The sequence below is a fragment of the Balaenoptera acutorostrata genome, chromosome 8 (assembly GCF_949987535.1).
Source record: "Balaenoptera acutorostrata chromosome 8, mBalAcu1.1, whole genome shotgun sequence".
Classification (NCBI taxonomy): Eukaryota; Metazoa; Chordata; class Mammalia; order Artiodactyla; family Balaenopteridae; genus Balaenoptera; species Balaenoptera acutorostrata.
In genome coordinates, this window is record NC_080071.1 from 59,686,075 (window position 1) to 59,707,131 (window position 21,057).

At 43.0% G+C, this 21,057-nt stretch overlaps 1 protein-coding gene across 1 annotated transcript in view; it reads left to right on the top strand.

Moving 5' to 3' along the window:
- LOC103003536 (aldehyde oxidase 2-like) overlaps positions 1-21,057 on the top strand; it is a 72,474-nt gene that overhangs the window by 35,537 nt on the left and 15,880 nt on the right. Inside the window, 15 exon segments of the mRNA XM_057551349.1 lie at positions 1,755-1,790; positions 1,792-1,852; positions 2,293-2,417; positions 3,142-3,163; positions 3,166-3,271; positions 5,302-5,387; positions 7,059-7,147; positions 7,701-7,736; positions 7,739-7,894; positions 10,230-10,466; positions 14,656-14,721; positions 14,723-14,752; positions 16,678-16,806; positions 18,860-18,938; positions 19,685-19,733. Coding sequence (XP_057407332.1) covers positions 1,755-1,790; positions 1,792-1,852; positions 2,293-2,417; positions 3,142-3,163; positions 3,166-3,271; positions 5,302-5,387; positions 7,059-7,147; positions 7,701-7,736; positions 7,739-7,894; positions 10,230-10,466; positions 14,656-14,721; positions 14,723-14,752; positions 16,678-16,806; positions 18,860-18,938; positions 19,685-19,733 — 1,307 coding nt within the window.

Here is a 21,057-nt window from a genome sequence, read left to right on the forward strand (position 1 = left end):
GCCCGTGTGCCACAACTACTGAGCCTGTGCTCTAGAGCCCGTGAGCCACAACTACTGAGCCCACGCACCACAACTACTGAGCCTGAGCGCCTACAGCCCATGCTCCCCAACAAGAGAAGCCACTGCAATGAGAAGCCCGTACACCGCAACGAAGAGTAGCCCCCGCTCGCCGCAAGTAGAGAAAGCCCACGTGCAGCAACGAAGACCCAACACAGCCACAAATAAATAAATAAATTTAAAAAAAAGAAAAGTAGCTAAAAGAACAGTCATATATACCAATACTCATTAATCCATTCATTCATTAATGTGACTATATATATGAGAGGCAGTAGAGGGTACTAGTTAAAAGCACAGGTTCTAAAACCAAACTGCCAAGTTTGAATCCTGGCTACACCACTTCCTAACTGTGTGACCTTGGGCAAGTTTCTTAACCTGTCTCTGCCATGGTTTCCTCATTTGTAAAATGAAGGTAATAATAATAATACCTACCTCATCAAGTTGTTGTAAGACTAAATGAGTTAATATGTGCAAAGCACTTAGAACAGTGCCTGACACATGTTGATAGTTAGTACTTGATAAATATAGCATATATTATAATAAGATCATACTACCCTAGGACACATTTATGGGACGGCAATAAACATACTTCCACATGTACTACAGTGACATATTGAGATCTTGGTTTAGCAAAAAATGAAAATTTCAACTATATTCTTCATTTTCTGCTGCTTTGAGAAATCCAGTATTCATTATTAGGCAAGATGCTTCTGAAAACTAAGCCCAGGCTTGAAAGCTGCCTCTATCACTTATTTGAAGCATGACTTTGAGAAAGTTATTTAAACCTCCTTAAGCCCAGTTTCTTCATCTGGAAAATGGAGAGAATAATAGAATTCATGTGAGAATACATGTAAATACACTGTATATTGTACAGTGTTTGACACAAAACATGCACTCAATAAACATTAGCTGCTTTCATTATTCCCATTATCGTCATTAGCAAGAAAGGCGATGGACTTAAGGCCATTGGCAAGTGAGAATGCAGGAGTCAGGGGCCATTGTCAAGTGTGGAAAACACCTGGATCTAAAGGTTAAGCAAGGATCAGCTGTCCTAGGTCAATCCACAGAACCACAGGACAGGATGGCTTCCAGTCTTCATGTGTGAGTCAGTTCATGTAATTGTCCAAAAAACACCCCTAGAGCAAAGGGCTAGAAAGGTCCTTATGAGATACGCCAAATACACAAAGAAATGAACAAACTGCCTACTGTGTCTGTTGGGCTTTCTTGCCCAAGAGATGTGTTAGGACTTGAGTCCTCCCCCATTAACATGGTCTCCATCCTATATGTGAGCTCCCTACGTCTGACACGAGTATTTTTCTTCCAGAAGAGGGGGAAAAGGGAGGGCCCTGAGCCTCACTCTTACTGCATTTGGATCTATCACCTGTTCCCTGGAGATCTACACTGAAAATGAGAAATGAGAACTTATCATCCCGGACCATCATGGTGTTCCCAGATCTCAATTCTAAATGTTTCTCTAATCCTTGTTGGTTTTCTCTGTAATTTAGAAGGTGTTTCCTCTGACATCTCATCTCTGCGGGGAGTCTGCTACTCTAGTATGTGCTCTCTTGCTTCCCTGACTCCTTTGTGTGTCTTAGCAGATGGTGATTTTCGGGAGTTTACTGGCTTTTGGGTAAGAACAAATTGCCATTGGAAGAAAACAGTCAAAAGAATTCGCTCTTTTTCTTCCTGTCACTCAGGATGCCATAAAACACAACTCATTCCTGTGCCCTGAAAAAAAAACTTGAACAAGGAAACATTGAGGAGACATTTGAAAAAGTCGATCAAATTGTTGAAGGTAAGTGACTCAGGATGTTTCACAGAATCTTTGCACAACGTTCTTCTGAAGCAGACATGGAGAACATGTGATTTCCTCTCAGAAAGACCATCTTCTAAAGTCTTGGCATTCTGCCGAAGTTCTCTTCTCTCTCTTCCTTTCAAATTGGCTTATGTGTTGCTTTGGGGGGTGGGGGTAGGGAGCAATAGAATAAACAAAAGAAAAATTCCTAAGACTTTGATTAGTCAAGGACAGAGTGAAGAACGGAAGCAGACACTTTCAACTTGTTATCCAGAGCCGCAGTCTCTGAAACAGATGGCCTCAGTTGTCACAGGACAAATGCCTGATCCATCAATGCCTTGGTCAGGACAAATCCAGCTGGCCGGTGCACGTCTCACTTGCTTTTGAATTCCCCAACCAGCATACAACTTCAGGCATTTCCCTGTGCTTGCCCTTGACAGGAGAAATCCATGTTGGAGGACAGGAACAGTTTTACATGGAAACACAGTGAGTGCTTGTTATTCCAAAGACAGAGGACAAAGAACTGGACATTTATGTGTCAGCACAGGATCCAGCCCACGTGCAGGTGAGGTCCAGGATCACCCCCAGCTTCCTAATTGTGTCATGGCCTTCCACCGCCACAGCCTCACAGCTGGCCACCATTTTACCTGCAGAATCTTAGAATCCAAGTATTGGACATCAGCAGAGCAGCTAAGACCCCAGACCCTTTTCTGATGTTTTCTGGTCTTGTCAAGTAAATGAAAGAACTGCCATAGCTATTTTCAGTTTGAGGTGTACATTCATGGGCTTCGTGCTTAAATGTGATTGTGATTGGATGACAACACTTAATTATTTCCGTACTTGATTTTTCCCTAAAATAATCACTACAGGTAATCTTTGGAGTAAACACATCACTTCATAGCACATTTTCATTTCCCCAGTCATAAAGTGCTCCAGGGTTTAGCTGCAAACATCTCTTCTTCTTTAGTAGATTGTCACGTGTTCACTGGCTTTCACCTTGCTGGGACTTTAGGGGTAGGTGTTTGTCTAAGATCCAGGTTCTGACAGGAATCCAGGACAGTTTCCCTTTAGGAAAGTACCATTTTTCTGCTGGAAAGTCTGCTGGAGATTAACAATGTTTATAAATTCAGTAGAGCTCTGAAGGACAGATTCAGACTATCTCAGTTGTTTCTTTCTTTGTTTTTTACTGACAGTAGATGTCGATGAATTTTGCTGTGATGTTTCAGGAAGCAAAAACCTTCTTTACCATTTCACTCTTGTAAACCTTTCCCGTTATCTACCTTTTACAGAAGACAGTGTCCTCTACTTTAAACATCCCATCAACAGAATCACCTGTCATGTAAAACGAGTGGGTGGAGGTTTAGGCGGGAAGATAGGAGGACCAGCTGTATCGGGGCTACTGCAGCTGTGGGCACTATCGCCTGGGGACATGGGAGGGCGTAAAATGCACAGAGCTGAGGGCAAATCAGTGGCCTGAGAGTCACTTGGGCTGCTGTCATAACCACCTGAGTGTCCTTGGGCAACTCAGCCTCCTGTCTCTTTTTCTTTATAATTGTAGATAACACCCACCCTCCTAGAGCTATTGGAAAAGTCAAATGCACATAGAACTTTGAATAGGCGAATTTGCTCTATAAAGGAAAAGTTGTATTATTAGTTGAACACCTCCAGAGCTGTCGCGGCCCCGTCCCCGAGCTTCAGGGAAGGTGACCCATTTAGGAGTGGGGCAAGTCACCTGCCCAAGTGGAGTGTCAAGGGGGAAAGCTGCTCCCCCATTTTCCTTCCTACCCTCAGCTGAAGACAGAGTAGGGTGAAGAAAAAAAGGCTCCCACCCTCTCCCTCACTGCTCCTGGGAAGGGCTTGCTCTCCAATGTGTGTTCAATGGACACATGACATCCTCAAAGAGAGCTCCTGGGCTGACCTCAGCCAGAAGTCTTGCTCCTTCACTGTTCATGCTGTTCATGGCGCTGGCTTTTCTATTCCTCGTTCATTTTTTTTTTTAACATCTTTATTGGAGTATAATTGCTTTACAATGGTTATTCCTCGTTCATTTTTTATGGCTGTTTTTTGTTTTGTTTTGTTACTATGTCAAAGCCCCAAAGCTGCAAATTTCAAAGGTCCTGCTTCCTTTGACAACTTCCATGTAGTTCAAGGGTCCCAAAGCACTCAGATATGTGTCTCATTTTGCAATGACAGGTGGGGAAAAGGTGGAATCTGAAATCCATCCCCAGTTTTTTCCATAATGAAACTCTTTGTATTCACACCCACCAAGGAGTCAGCAAGCGATAATTAATTCATCATATTCCCACCAAGCTTTGTACATTTAAGACTTCTCAAACATGACTGCACATCAGAAACATCTGGGAGCATTTAAATCCCAGTACCTAGGCTTCCCCATATTGACCCAGGCATCAGTCTATTTTAAAACTTCCCCCGTGATTCCACTGTGCAGCCAAGTGTGGGAACCAGTGCCTTAAGCTACAACACCTGCCATGCCAGAGCAGTGTTCCCAAACTGCTGATACTAAGAGTCTCCTGGGCTCATAGAAATTCTTGCCTCCCCATCCCAGACCCACTGAATCAGAATCACCAGGGGATGGACGTGGAAACTGTACATTTAACTGATACTCCAGGTGGTCCTCATCATTAAAGAGGACCATAAAACCCTGTGGTAGAGTCGTGGTTTTCAACATGTACCTGAAGACCCCTGCATCAGAATCACTGAGGAAAATGCAGATTCTAGGGCTCCTCCCAACCTATCAAATCAGAGTCCTAGTGCTAAGGCTCAGGAATCTGCAGTTCACCAGCACTCCAGATGATTCATCTGCACTTCAAAGTCTGGGAACCTCTGCCCTAGAGAAACAGAAAGCCTGGGCGTCCTCACTACCCAAGGGCCCCACTTAGCTAACATAGTAGCATTCATAGCTGAAAATGAAGATTCTAATCCAGATTTCCTAGGCCGTGTGCTTGGCCTTGTTTTTCCAGTTGTGTTGTTAAGTTTGATTTACCTGTTCACACTCTTTCACCTCTGCAACTAGTGGCAGGGATATGCAAAATGGATGGATCTAGGTGAGGGTCAAATTTGAAGCCATGAGAACACAAGTTAATTGACATGTGACATTAATCCCTTTTGGCTAGATCGTCAAACAATGAGTTCTAGAACACAGAGATAATAGTAATTTAGCCATACATCAATTCATATCAGTGCCTGGCATATCATATGCACTCAGTGAATATGTATAAGTGACGGGTGGGTGGTTAAATAAATGGTTGGATATATAGGTGGGAGGGTGGATGGTGGATGGATGGGTAGAAAGGTGGATAGATGGATGGGTGGGTAAATAGTTAAATGAGGGGATGGATAAATAGGTGGGCGGATGGTAGATGGGTGGATGGATGGATGAATGGATGGGTGGGTGGGATGGATGAAGAATCTAAGATTTGTTTCTTTAGAACTGGTCACCCCATTCATCTTGTTCTTGATTGTGAAGATGATATGTTAATAACTGGGAGAAGGCACCTATTATTTGGAAAATAAAGTATGTATTAAAGATGAAAATATTAAAGTACCTCATTTTATTTGAATGGTTTATCCTTTTCTATTATTTTGATTTTGCTAAATTCTAAAAACAATCATCTTATCACCTACAATATTAAAATGGATGCTGTGTGTTTGAATACTCATAATAACATTTTATGAGGAACTTTTAGTAAATTTGTTGTAAAATTATGAAGAAGCTAAATGATAAAAATAGTTTCCAATAATGATTTAAAAAAAAAAAACACTATTGAAGGAATGGGATTTATGTTAGTGGTTCCTCAAAGACAAAAAAAAAAAAAAAATGAAAGAAACTACAGACATTGTTGTACCAAAACTTCTTGACTATAAAAATATTATTTTGCAGTAGAAACTGTTTGGAAACAATTTGACCGTTTTAACTGCAAAATTATTTTTTTACAAGTGTTTCCACCAAATGGTTATGAAAGCGCCACAAAAGCTTTTTGCAAATAGGAAAAAAGAATCAACTAACTAGTGAAATAATTTAAATTGTCTTAAACCACGTTCATTGCATTTTTATGCAACTATAGCATAAACACTATTAAAAATAATTGCTGGGATCTTGTTGACAACAATACTACTTTTCAAATTTGTGATTGAGTGTTAGGACAGTTCTAATGTAATGTTTCTATATCAAACATGCTTCATTTGGGAATTGCTTATAGCATACACATAGCTAGATTTTCTGTCTGATTTTGTCATTTGGTAATTTTGACAAATGCTAGGCTGAAGTTTTCATGAAGAAAGGTTTGCTAAGCAAAATAGTACCATAAATGAGGGAGCAGAGAGATTCTTAAGCTGTTCGATATAAACCTTTCAAGGATTTTGGAATTACCATAAATTCTAAATTTGTACATTTTGCTCCATTTCCTAACTTCTCTGATTTACTATCCAACAGTTCCCTTGGAGTAGATGATAACCATATAGGTAAATGGTTCCATCAATGTATTTATCCCTGATTTCAGAAAGGCAAAGGGACCAAGGCCAATTCTTTTTTGGTAGAACTACACTAGGGAGTGGGAATTTTTCTTTTCAACCTGGGCTGTGCAGACAAAATGATCCAGGTGGGCGGGAGGGGAGTGGCAACTTGAGAAAAATGCAAGCTTCCCGGTAGTAACAGCAGCACGAGCTCACATTTGTTACATGCTTCATCAGTGGCAAAGTGCTTCACTAGCTCAGTAAGATGAGAGCAGTCATTCCCATGTCCATTCCCGAACCTCAGAGGCTTTCCCGTAAAAAGATGCACTGTGATTCATTCCAATGCACTCTGGAATCCCAGAGACTTTTCCGCAAGGGGGAAAACCACAGACTAAATTAGAAGGAAAACCAGTAAAAAGTGAAGGAAAATCTTCCAAGAACAAGGAGGAAGAGGGTAGCAATTATATGCTGGGAGACAAGTAAGAACTTTAGAATTCCATACTGACTGTGAAGCCAGAAAATTACACGTTGAAAGGAAAGCGCTCAGCAAAATTCAGGTCAGAGGAGGTCTTTGTCAGCCAAGCACTGAAAAACAAGAGAATGTCCAGATGTGGTCCACCACAGAGCAAACGGGGGTGGTCTGTCTTCAGTCCTGCCCGTGGAGGAGCTGGGCTGCGGCTCAAGCTTAACATTAAATTCTAAACATATTGTAAAATGTCCATCATTTGGTGACAGGTGGGATTCATGAACAACGGGCGAATCAAAGCTCTAGACATTGAGTGCTTCATTAATGGAGGGTGCACACTGGATGACTCGGAGCAGGTATGTGCATCAGAAACCGGCACCGTCCTGGTTTGTGAACAGAATGCAGAATTTCTTTCTTTTTATTTATTTATTTATTTATTTATTTTGGCTGCATTGGGTCTTTGTTGCTGTGCGCGGGCTTTCTCTAGTTGTGGCGAGCGGGGACTACTCTTCATTGCGGTGCGTGGGCTTCTCATTGTGGTGGCTTCTCTTGTTGTGGAGCACGGGCTCTAGGCACGCAGGCTTCAGTAGTTGTAGCACGCGGGCTCAGTAGTTGTGGCTCGCAGGCTCTAGAGCACAGGCTCAGTAGTTGTGGCACATGGGCTTAGTTGCTCTGAGGCATGTGGGATCTTCCTGGACCAGGCTCAAACCCGTGTCCCCTGCATTGGCAGGAGGATTCTTAACCACTGTGCCACCAGGGAAGCCCCAGAATTTCTATATGAGTCTTTGTGGAGCACTTTCTTCAAGTACTTACCTAGTTCCACAAGCGGTTCAACTCTGTACTTGACTTTTACAGGAAAGAAAAAAAAAAATGTTGTCCAGTATTATGTGAATATCTCCTTTACTTCAGGTAATAGAATTTCTTATACTGAAGCTGAAAAACGCATATATAAAATCCCCAAACTCAGGTTCCAGGGCTATGCGTGCCTGACAAATTTACCATCTGACACGGCCTTTCGCGGATTTGGCTTCCCACAAGGAACCCTGGTAACAGAATCTTGCATCACAGCTGTGGCAGCCAAATGTGGCCTTCCGCCAGAGAAGGTAAGGTTGTAATCGAAGTCATAACCAAGGTTGTTGAAGAATCAGATGAGGTGTGAAACCAGCTACCCAAGGAAACTCCCCAGAAGAACCGTACAAATTAACCCTGGCTCAGAATTCAAGATAAATTAGGGGCTACCTAAAAGAACTCACCGCCACCTATCAGTCTCCTTCCTTATGCAACGATTTCTCTTTTTCTTTCTTTTTTTAATTTGTACAAAAGGTATTACTCTTTTTAAAATTCAAACCATACTGAAGTTATTAAAGTAAAAAGTGGGGCTTCCCTGGTGGTGCAGTGGTTAAGAATCTGCCTGCCAATGCAGGGGACACGGGTTCGAGCCCTGGTCTGGGAAGATCCCACGTGCCGCGGAGCAACTAAGCCCGTGAGCCACAACTACTGAACCTGCGCGTCTGGAGCCTTGCTCCGCGACGGTGAGAGGCCCGCGCACCGCGATGAAGAGCGGCCCCCACTCGCCGCAACTGGAGAAAGCCCTTGCACAGAAACGAAGACCCAACACAGCCAAAAATAAATAAATAAATTTATTAAAAAAAAAGTAAAAAGTGAACATCCTTTCATCCCCCATCCATATTGGTTGAGGGTAACCATTGTTAACAGTTCCATGTTTATTGTTCTAGCCCTTTCTCTATGTTTACCCACCCATCTGTATTCATACACAATTACATAAACGCTGACATATGATGCAAACGTGCACATATGTGCTTATTTACCAAAATGAGACCATAATAAACATGTAATTGTGCACCTACTTTTTCTACTTAATATGCCATGGCCATCTTCCCATGTCAGTAAAATGATCTACTTCATTCATTTTCATGACTGAATACTTCTGTGTAATATGAATGTACCATAATTTATTTAGCCACTCCACTATTGATACACATTCAGGTTGTTACCCATTTTTTGCTATTAAAATGGTATTGGTACAGAGGTACCAAGGTTGTATATTTGCTCTATTGTGCATATCTGTAGGATAAACTTACAGAAGTGGAATTGCTGGTGCACTTGAAAACTTTTGAGAGGTATTGCCAAAAGAATGCCCTCCAAAAATATTATTTTATGCTAGATCCTAGAAGGTACACAGTATGTACGATATGCCAGACCAAAGAGAGGCAGCCACTGGCAACTGAGATAATTGTTGATAACACTCTTCCACTCCTCACACATTCCAAGCAAATCCCAGCCTGCTTTTTCCACTTCTATCCCCTGTTTCCCCAGTATAGACCTTCTGCTCCAGCAAAGACTCTCCATGTCTTCGAACCCCTTTGTCCTTAAATTCAACAGGGAGGACCACCAGGTCTGTGAATTGTGATTGTTGGGGTACTTCCTACACACAGGGGAACACCTAAATATTGAACAAGGAAGACGGTAGTTATCCTAAGAGAAGTCACATAAAGTGTTCTATGGGTACAAAGGAGAAAAACATCACATTGGCTTGGGGGAGGGGAGTCAAGCAGAACTTTCTGGAGAAGATGGCACTGGGGTAGGCCTTGAAGAATAATAGCACAGGGAATGGAAAGGTAATCTGGGCCAGTGGAACACTTGAACAATGAGAGGCAGCCTCTTTGTGGCTCAGTTTCTTTATCTACAAAATGAGGACAATATGACTCACCTCACAGAGTTTCGGCAAGAATTAAATAAATTTGTTAATATTTGGTTTCATAAACTAGGTAGTAGTATGCCAGTGTAACTGCTGATAATCCTAATTCCTTTATTGTCATCAGAGTGGTTGCGGATGATGAAAAACCCTGAGCATATCTCAGCGGGCTCCCCTTCTTCTTTGTCAGATATTGCAAGTTTCTAGGACATGACACACCTATATTTAAATACATTTTTAAAAAGATTTGACCACACATTCCAAAGGCAATTGGAAGGCTTAGAGAAGATCTGCTATTTGTCACTAACTGCAGTGCTCTTCCTCTCTAGCAAAACAAGTCTTCAGTTATGACAATAAATCCTTGCTTTCATATCCTGTCTACCAACACTGCTCCCCCCTCTGAACCGTGTAGGAAAAAAAGGAAAACCTGCCCCCTTCAGCCCCTCCATCCCACTGCCCTTCAAAGATCAGTTACTACCTCTATCTTCCACTTCCAGGAGAGAGAGAGACCCCGATTGGTGCGTTGAAGAAGACAGGAGAAATACCAACCCCCCCCCCCCAATTATTTCTGCAAAAACACATGCTGTTCAAAGAAAAAGAAGAAAGACCCTGTCTTCTCCCCACTGAAGTTTACGCTTTAGTGGGGAGGATTTACAAGTCTCTATTTTGCAATCATTTTCTGTCTTATCATAACTATTGACTCAATTTCCCACCCACTTCAGATTAGGGAGAAAAACATATGCAGAACAGTTGATAAAACCATCTACAAACAAGCATTCAACCCTGAAACACTGATAAGATGTTGGAATGAATGTCTGGACAAGACATTTCACAATGTCTTTCACAACAGAAGAATGCAATAAGAAGAATTCACTAAGAAGAATTACTGGAAGAAGGGAGGCATTGCTATGATCCCCATGAAGTTTTAAGTCGGATTTGCTGCAACAAGATATCATCAGGTAAGTCTTGTATGTGTGGGAAGTAACCCTCGTTCAGACACACTCCGGCTCTCCGACTTGGGAAGAATGTCACAGTTCCCAGGGTACTGAGCCCCCTCCCCCAGCCCCTGGGAGAATTGTACAGAACTCTCCTGAGCAGTCCACCATCTGCAAGCACTTTCAACACAGGACAGTAGAAAAACACCTCAATGGCAGAAAACGCCATCAGCAAGCATGAGATCCACAGAAGCAAAACTGCCATGATGGAGCGTTGACCCCTACTAAACCCCCGCTGCTCCAAAAGGGGACAGGAGCCCACGAGGCCCATGGTGCCATGCTTTCTGAGCTTGGAGGTCTCACGGCTTGGGCAAGAATGGGCTTCGCCTGCTCTGTGCCCAAGACCCTGCAGCACTCTTCATGCCCCTAAGTCTGAGGCAGAGAAGTCATTCCACCTTGCCGTTGACAGGCTGGCTGTTCTCCTAGCCACCTCTCCTGGGAATCTGTGTCAATTCTGCGGGGGTGGAATGGGGGTGGGAGGGTCCAAATATCCTCCCAGGTAGATTTGTGAAAGAAGAGGCAAGTCATTCAGAGGCCCATCCAGAAGGGAGGAGGAAGGGCGGCATAGGGATGGGACCTTTGAACAGCACAAAGACTGGTACAGACGAGTTTCCCAGCAATCCCAATGGGTCATATACAGGAAGGATGTTAGAAAACTGGGAAAGGCTGCTGCCTCCCCATTGCTGTCCACCAAAAGCAGAAACTCAGCAACTGGAACATCTTACATGCATTAGATCTAGATCTAAATCTAAAATCCAAATCTGAAAGTGCATTAGATCTCCCTTGTGCGTATCACTGAAAGCATTCTTCCACTTATACTCAGCTACTGGCAGCCAGCACACACACATACACACACACACACACACAACACAAAAGCTGCCCTGTCAAAGGGAATCCCTCTTAGGGAATAAAGCAGTTGCCCCAAATCCCTAATCAACTGGAGCCAGATGGACCTGAGAAATCCTTGGCCCTGCCACTTATTAGCTGTGTGATACTAAGCAGGTTATTCAAGCTCTCCGAGCCTCAGCTTCCCCAATTATAAAATGAGAATAATAACCCTTTCTCCTAGGACTGACGAGGATTCAATGAGATGCTGAATGTAGGATTTGGCAGCGTTCCTGGAATGCTGTGTGCTATCCAGGGCAGCCCTAAGCCCCTCCACAGGAGATCTCAGACACATCACTCAGGGCTGTGGCTCCCCTGGTGGGTAGGACTCCCTGGACTCCTGGATCACATTCCTGTTTGGGTCCAGAGTGCCCATTTTATAAAGAGACACAAGGAGGTTAACCGTCACGTCTACAAGTCTGGACTGAATCAACAGCCGGGGTATAAGAGATCCTGGATAGCTGCCAGTGTGGTTTTCCTCTCTGACACCAAGTGCTGTCTGTCCTCCACCAATTCCCCAACACCAACTGGGTGTCCAACAATTCAGTTCCGGCACTAACTACCCAGAGTTGGCGCAGAACCCACAGATCAAGGACTGAGTCCTATAGGATGGTCCCCACTTCAGATGCCAGTGCAAGAAGGGTACCCGTACTACCTACACTTCTGCCCAGACAAATACAAATTCAGGGGTTTCCACTACCCACCCTCAGGTTTGATAATGCCATAGAACAGCTCACAGAACTCAGGAAAGCACTTTACTATGATTATTACCAGTTTATTACAAAGACTACAACCCAAGAATAGCCAAATGGAAGAGATACACAGGGCAAGGGATGGGAGAAGGGGAGCCGAGCTTCCAATGCCCTCTTCATCCAGGCATGCTGCCTCCAGCTTGTGGATGTGTTCACCAACCCAGAAGCTCCCAGAACCTTGTCACTTGGGGCGGGGGGGGGGCGGGGGTTGACAATGGACTTCATTACATAGGTGTCGTTGATTACATTATTGACCATTGGTGATTGAACTGCTCTCCCCTCCCTGGAGACTGGGAGATAGGGCTGAAAGATGGCACCCTCTGACCATGTACTTTGTTGTTCTAGTAATGAGCACCCATCCTGAAGTTATCTAGGCTCCCTCCATGAACCATCCCATTAGCATACAGAAGACAGTAAATTCCAAGAGTTTTGGGAGTTCTGTGCCAAGAACCAGGGCCAAAGACCACATCTTTTTGGGGTTTTATTATTTTTTTATTGACGTATGGTTGCTGCACAATATTATATAAGTTACAGGTATACAATGTAGTGATTCACAATTTTAAAGGTTATAATCCATTTTTAGTTACTATAAAATATTGGCTATATTCCCCATATTGTATAATATATCCTTGTGCCACATATTTACTTTTTATTATACCACATCTCCCCTCACTTGCATGGCCACCTTTCACCTAAACCATAGCCTACTCTCTACCATCATCCATGGGAGACAGCTTCTCATCTTGCTCCAAAAAAAAAAAAAAAAAAATCTTTAAATCAAGCGCTGACTTTGTCTCCATTTGAAAGGCCTCCAGCTTCCCCACAGAGTTCTAAATTGACACACCCAAGAATCATCTGGCTGGGAGTTGAAGTGTGTTATTCCAGGTCAGCCGATGACTCACAAAGCTGGAACACCTACTCTCTAAATTTGGTATGAGAAGTACTCTCCTCAGAGGGAGCCAAAGGCCCACAGTGAATAAATACTATTATTCGCACCTACAAGCCTTGATGCCCCGGAGTGTCTCCAAGCCACCCTGGGCTTCCGGGCATCTCCAGACACGAATAAAGTCCCAATTCCTCCTCCTCCTCCTGGAAAGAAAAATACCACAGTTCCATTTGTCCAATTCAACAAACATGTATTTAGTGTCTCTGTGATTCAGACCTGCTCAAAGTTCTCTGCAGGACTCAGAGATGAACAAGACCAGGGGCCCCTCCTCTGAGAGACTCACAGGAGAGCCTGTCACCCCAGTATTTCTTTCCTATGGCTGCTGTAACAAAGTACCACAAGCTTGGTGGCTTAAAATAACAGATTTATTCTCTCACAGTTCTGGAGGCTAGAAGTTCAAACTACAGGTGTCAGCAAGGCCATGTTCCTTCTGAAGTCTCCTGGGAAGAATACTTCCTTGCCTCTTCCAGCTTACGGTGGCCTCCATCTTCACGTGACCTTCTTATAAGGACGCTAGCCAATGTCCTAGTGGGCCCGCCCTAATCCACGATGACCTCATCTTAACTAATTACACCTGCAAAGACTCCATTTCCAAATAAAGTTACGTTCTGAGGTTCTAGGTGGACATGAATTTGGGGTGTAGGAGGGGACACTATTCAACCCAGTACACCCCTGTAAGAGGAAGTGCAGAGGAAGGGGTCATTGATCCTTCCCAGAGGGGAATGAGAAGCATTCAAGGAAATTTTCACAGAATAGAGACTGGGGGTGTGGGTCTGAAGGCTGGGGAGCAGGCCAGGAAGAGAGAACAGCATCAGCAAGAGCACAGGTCAGGAAGGAGTAGCTGTCAGGCCAGACTTGGAAGCAAGGAGGGAAAAGACAGGGATGAATCTGGGAAAGTTCAAGAGACCAAATCCCAAAGGGCCTCGTATTGTGGTAAGGAGCCGGGCTTTCCCTTACAGACAATAGGGAGTTTTCACCCACCTTGCCCAGTGGTGAACCCTTCTTCCCTCCATGATTCCATTCAGTGGTCATTTGGGGGAACGCTTTCCGGGCTCCCCAGAAGCAGCTGGATCTGTTCTCCCAGGGCCCCTTCCGCCACATCCGTTATCTCACAGAACATTCCACACAATAATGACTTGCTCTCTAGCCTATCTCCCCACTATGCTGTGAGCTATTTGAGGAAGAACCACGTCTTATTCCTCTTTACATGTCGAGCTGAGCACAGGTTGCCACATAACCTGTGCAAGCACTTACAAATGTTTAAGGAGCTGGTTGAGTGGTCAGCCAGAGAATTTAAGCAGAGGGATGACTTTCAAATAGTTGGAACTAATACGCAAAACTCCCGAGGTATCCAAAGGGGCTCCTACTGAAACCAGTTTCCTAAGTAGGAATATTCTTCATAGGCAACTTTAGCACAAAACAGAGCTAAGCTTCAGAATCCTACCAGGAAAGCTTGCCTGTCTGCCCCTCCCCGCTCCATGCAACTGGTGTTGCACCACCTCATTTCTGACACTGAACCTCCCTAAACGCTGACTTGCACTAAGCTGTGCCCTCCGGGTTGTTTCTCTAGGCAGCTGCACTGGTTCATATCTACACCGATGGGTCCGTATTGGTCACACACGGAGTCAACGAACTGGGGACAAGGTATTCACACCAAAATGCTACAGGTGAGAGAAATAAAATTCATCTCTCTATACATTGTTGACATGACAGACATTTGGCACTAATTTTAGAGTCAGTGATGACTCCCTGTATGCAAACCCTAAGATCTTGACTATTTAGTTGAAAAACTTCTTACATATGAAATAGAATGGCTGAGGTGGTGGAAATCCTACATGTGTGCAGATACTCCTGGAGCTTGGCCCAGGTTTATGGACGGAGATGGTTCTTAGTGAAAACACCATTGATGTGTCCCCAGAACACTGTGGTGGGTACACCGTGCAGGTTTACCTAGAGTAGGGGTTTCTCAACTTTTCTATTTTGAGACCAGTATGTATAATTTTTAAAGTTTGGACAATAATGTCAGGTGGCTAATGTATTGTTTTGAGAAGCAAGGACAAGTATTTCATCAACTGTCATCATCCTATAATTTTTAAAGGATATCTTAACACACACACATATACCCAAAGTAGGAAGATATAATCCCAGGATAAAAAAAAAGAATAATCCTTTAAATTGAATAAATGTAACTTTATGACTAATTTACTAGTAATTTACTAATTACTAATTTACTAATTGTTACAGTGCACATCTGCAGCTTTTTACTATCCAGACCCTTAGCTCCTTTGGAATACCCCTCCCACATTCCATATAGTTCTGAAGGACTCCTCAATTCTGGTACCTTTTAACCTCATCCCCCTCCTGGCCCCAATGCCTGCCACAGATATATAGGCACAGGACCCTGGTCTGGCCAATCATAGTTCCTGAACCCTGCTGGCTGCAGGGATTGGTCCAGGAAGAAGACACATGGCCAAGCAAGGCCAATCAACGTCCTTTCCTGGAACTGATGTGTAGATGTTACGAGAAAGGAACTATTTTTCCCTTGTTGTAGTTTAGCTACTATGCTATAGGCCAGTGGTTGTCAGAGGCAATTCTGTGCCATGGATGAAATCTGTCTATGGTTGAAAATGACATGGCCATCGTAGAAAGAAAAGCAAATATGAGAGGCTGTGGGAGAATCCAGATGAGACCACAAAGCCCCTAGATACAGATATATGTGATACTAGCTCCTCCATCCTTCCCAGTTATGTGGACCAATAAATTCCTTTTGGATTTTCATCACCAAGAATTCATCAAATTGTCCTTTTTTTCTCATTGTGCATCTTTCTGGAGAAACTTAATCACTGAACCGTATTAGTCTGAAGATTGGCAAGTATGAACAGGTACATACCTGCAAACATCTAGAGAAAGTGTTTTTGCAAAAACTAAAACACAGTATCGGCCAAAACAGTGCTTTTTTCTTTTCCTTCCTTCTCTCCCTTTCTTTCTTTTTCATTTTTTCTTGATTAAATATCTTAATTTCCACATGTGTCTGCTAGAGAAATGGAAGGAAAAGCGCAGAAAAGGGAAAAGTGAATAGCACATACTAGAGGAGTATAAGCAAGTGGGAACAAATAGAAGAAAAGAGGGAAGAAGCTAAAATTAAGGTGGGAATGAGGGCAAGAAAGAAGACAGGCCCTCAGTGTCCTTCCAAGTTCATCTGATAACCAACACCAACAGACTTAAGACCAAACTGAGTCAGTCAATCTAATCTCTGTCTCTCTTCCTGCCACTGCCACTAAGTAAATGGGAATAATCTCAACTTGGCCTATTCTCTACACATGTAAAATTTAGAAAAAAGGAAATACTTAACATCCTAAATGCACTAAATTTGAATAGAAGAACTACTGTGGGATATTACCAAGAAAACACTTTAAAAATTAGCATGAGGCCCTACTAAAAAGTAGTTTTAATTCTTAAAAGACACATTATTTTAGGCTTTAAAGGATATTGTGGACGTAATAAAAGTAGTAATTTTTTAATTAAGAAAAATAATGACTCAAGTCTTCATAGAAGTCCTTACCAGACTTGAAATTATTTCTTTTTCTCATAGGTGGCCAGCCGTGAATTAAAAATACCCATGTTGTACATGCACATCTGTGAAACAAGTACAGCCATGGTACCTAATACAATTGCTACAGCAGCATCCATCGGCTCAGATGTCAATGGCAGAGCCGTGCAGGTGCTTCCTCCTGTCTGTCTTTCCCTGGGTGCTTTCTCCACATCTCTGGTTTTCTGAGCTGGATATAGGCACAGTGGTTGGCTTCAGAGAAGTTATCTGTGTCACTGAACATAGGCTTGGGATCACCAAAATGCCAGGAGAGGGTGTTAGTTGGAGTAGGCTAAACTGAGGTGACAAATAGACCCAGAATATAATGGCTCCAACACAACAAAAGTTCTTTCTTGCACACAATCCAGAGGGAATATTCAGTCATTCGAGCATCCAGAGTGTGATGGCAATTCCTTCATCTTCAACACATGGCTTTCAAGGTTGCCCTAAGCATCATCACTTGGATGATCTGAAGGGAAAGAACATGGAGGCCAGACTTGGGAGGGATGCAAGTCACTTCCCCTCATCAGCCATTAGCAGAACCAGTCTCAGGCCATGTCCAACAACAGGGGAGGTTGGGGGAATGTAGAGCAGTGGGAAACCATGGCCCAGCTACTATGGAAGAAGGGGAGAATGGATTTTGGTGAACACATTTTCTGTGTCCCTGGTAGACACAGAACAAAGAAATCTGGGTACCAAGTAATGCAGACCTGTGCAAGTTTCCCTTGACACAAACAAGTTCTTTCAGGCAGGTAGGCAGACAGAACCCCAGCCAGGTAGGTATGGTGCAATTAAAGTGTCTGCATTAGTAGAGTTCTACCAGAGTACTCATCCTTTTTCTTTGTACTTATTTTTCTAACTAATATAAAAAAAGACTGCTAAATTTTCACTAGTTCAAAATAGAACCATGACTTCATATTCCTAATTCAAAGATCTGACTGCATGTACTTTTGAAGTAATATCTATTTGTCATGTTTCTGTTATAAACTGTCCACTTTTTCCACTGGGACATTCTTGGGAGGCATACAGCCTCACTCCCAGGACACTGCACTTATGCTACCAAGAGTAACCACTTTCAAATCCATCTTATCTTTGTGGAGACACCTCCTAGGGGCTCAAAAAACAGACTGTTTTTGCTCAGAACAAGGTGGGAAACCTCAAATTCATGAGGTCCAATTTTAGGTAGAATCAGACACAAAATAGGAACTGCTCTGTGTGTATGGAAGTTGTCAGCCCAAACTAGGCATTAATCCATCTTCTAGGGTTTGGGGTTTCTATATCAAGGATCATAAACTCGTGTGCTTCCCTGGTGGTGCAGTGGTTGAGAATCTGCCTGCCAATGCAGGGGACACGGGTTCGAGCCCTGGTCTGGGAAGATCCCACATGCCGTGGAGCAACTAGGCCCGTGAGCCACAATTACTGAGCCTGCGCATCTGGAGCCTGTGCTCTGCAACAAGAGAGGCCGCGATGGTGAGAGGCCCGCGCACTGCGATGAAGAGTAGCCCCCGCTCGTCGCAACTGGAGAAAGCCCTCGCACAGAAACGAAGACCCAACACAGCCATAAATAAATAAATAATAAATTTTTTTAAAAAAATCTTAAAAAAAAGGATCATAAACTTTGTGGATCTAGGTTATTACAGAAACAAATTTAATTATTTTCTCACTTCACACTCAAAGCCAAGGCCTTCACTGCAGTAGTTTGATGACAGATGGATGAACAGACAAAAGACTGGACAGACAGTTGAACAATATTTCAGACCCAGAGGGATACTGGCATGTCATTGTTACAGACTAAAGAGCACAAATTTGAATGAAAATAGGATGTTTTGTTCCATAGATCTTAATGGCTGGAAAATACGAAAGAAGGTATAAATCCAAAATGTAGAAAAAAAAAAAGAAGAAGGAATTAAGAACATTAATATTCTTAGAAAGGGGATCTGAGAGTAGAAATTCAGCTGAGCCCATAGTTTCACAGGAAGTGAGTGAGGAAGAGAAAACACCCTCTGTAACTGATACTCTCCTCATGATCAGGGGCTGTGTTGGTATCGCCTCTGCATTCCCAACGTGTCAGTATCAGGCACCCCAAAAAGCATTCACTGAACTGATCAATTGTCAACCAATATTCTTTCAAATCCTAACCACCACGCTCTTCTCTAATGAGGATTCACTTCCTTACTCCTTCAAGAATGCTTGTCAGATTCTTCTGAAACACCTTGAGCCCATCATTAAGAAAAATCCAGAAGGTACCTGCAAAGACTGGGTAAGTGTTCCACTCTGTCTGTTACTACAAATGAGAAAGCAATCCAAACCTGTGCTGAGAGCGCTGTGGTAGTGCACACACGCACCACGTAGAGTCAGACCTAGGAGTGGATTTCTGTGAAACGGCAGGGTCACCAGGTTGATACAGCTGCTCCATGATGTGTCCCAGGTATGAGTGGAGAGAGAGCACAGGGAACCGCATCGCTGAAAGGAGGAACAGAAGTGTATGAAGAATTACCAGAGGCCTTACCTCTTTTCTTTCTTAAATAAGAAAGAAAAGACTGAGCCTTCCTAAGCCATAAAAATGTGATATTTGGGGAGGGAGGAAGAAAACTAAAATGCCTAATTGCTACTGAATATATCTCAAGGGAGAAGACTTGTTTAATCCAACTTTACAATGTCCTATATCTTATTTCATTAGAACAATTATCTCACACTTGCACACACACTTACCAGAGTTCTAACACTTAGAAATGAAGCTCCAAATATCTTGTGAACTAAGCCCCTACATCACAGATGTGCAGCAAGATTCTATTTTACTTGCTTAATTTAGATTTCTGAACTCAATCAGAAGGAAATTGTTAGTGCACTAGCTGAGGAGAAAAAAATATTAGGATGGGTTCTATTATTGGTAACAAAGCACCAGTAACAATTGTCAGATGTCAATTCTGATATACAGAATATTTTCCTTCTCACCTATCAGATGGTATGTTTATTTTATTCTGACTAAATATGCCCATTCTGCACATAGAAACTGCTTTTGAACAAAGAGTCAGTCTTTCAGCCACTGGATACTCCAGGTAAAAATTACAATAATGCCTTGACTTGGCTAAGAAATTATGAGGCCATCAAATCACTCTGGGCCTCAGTTCCTTCATTTGTAAAATAAGTTGGGTTTTTTTTTAATAAATTTTATTTTTATTTATTTATTATTTTTGGCTGTGTTGGGTCTTTGTTGCTGTGCGCGGGCTTTCTCTAGTTGCAATGAGTGGGTGCTACTCTTTGTTCCGGTGTGCAGGCTTCTTATTGCGGTGGCTTCTCTTGTTGCGGAGCACGGGCTCTAGGCACGCGGGCTTCAGGAGTGTGACTCATGGGCTCAGTAGTTGTGGCTCGTGGGCTCTAGAGCACAGGCTCAGTAGTTGTAGCGCACGGGCTTAGTTGCTCCACGGCATGTGGGATCTTCCTGGACCAGGGCTCGAACCCGTGTCCCCTGCATTGGCAGGTGGATTCTTAACCACTGCGCCACCAGGGAAGCCCGTAAAGTAAGTTTTTATTATGTGATCCTTAAGGTTCCTTCTAGGCCCCCAAATTCCATGACTTTGAATAGGCCTTTGAGCTATGTCCAAAGAAATATTAAATAATAAAAATACCCCTATTTGGTAAAAAAATAAATAAACATGACTTACGATGTCTAATCGTTATTTACTATTCTTTACTATGAGTAGTAATATCATTAGAAATAAGTTGCAACTCAATTTTACACATCTCCCTCTCTTTACCATAAAACTTTTCTATTTTGAAGCTCCTTGCTGGGCAAGAGAGATGGATAGGATGCTTAATTTAGACTTCTGAACTCAGTCAGAAGGAAATTGTTAGTGTATTAGCTGAGGAGAAAAAAATATTAGAATGGGTTCTATTGTTGGTAACAAAGCAAAAGAGATGGAGGGATGGATAGGATGGATAGGACGGTCATCACCAGGCATCCTGGGTGCAGTGCCTGGCAGTGGGAGGCCCTCAGTAGATGCACGTTAATTAAATGAGGCACAAAGAGGGGAGCTGATTGTCAAACGCAGGAAGTGTATGACAGTTTTACAATCAAATGAAACAAGCCAACAAACCACACACACACACACACACACACACACACAGAGAGAGACACACACACACGTGTAGACAATCCTTATGAAGAAAGGAGGTAATGGCCAGCCCAGTGCCCTGTACGTAATAAGATCCAAATTCTTGAGTTCAGTTATCCAAGAATAGGGCAAATCAGCCCTCTAGCTGGGTCCATCTTCCATTAATAAACACATCGAATTACCGGCCCTTTCTCACCAGCCCTGAATTACCATCAGTCCCCTATGAGTTTGGTTAGCACAATCTAGGGGGTCCCTCTGGGAACCCTAA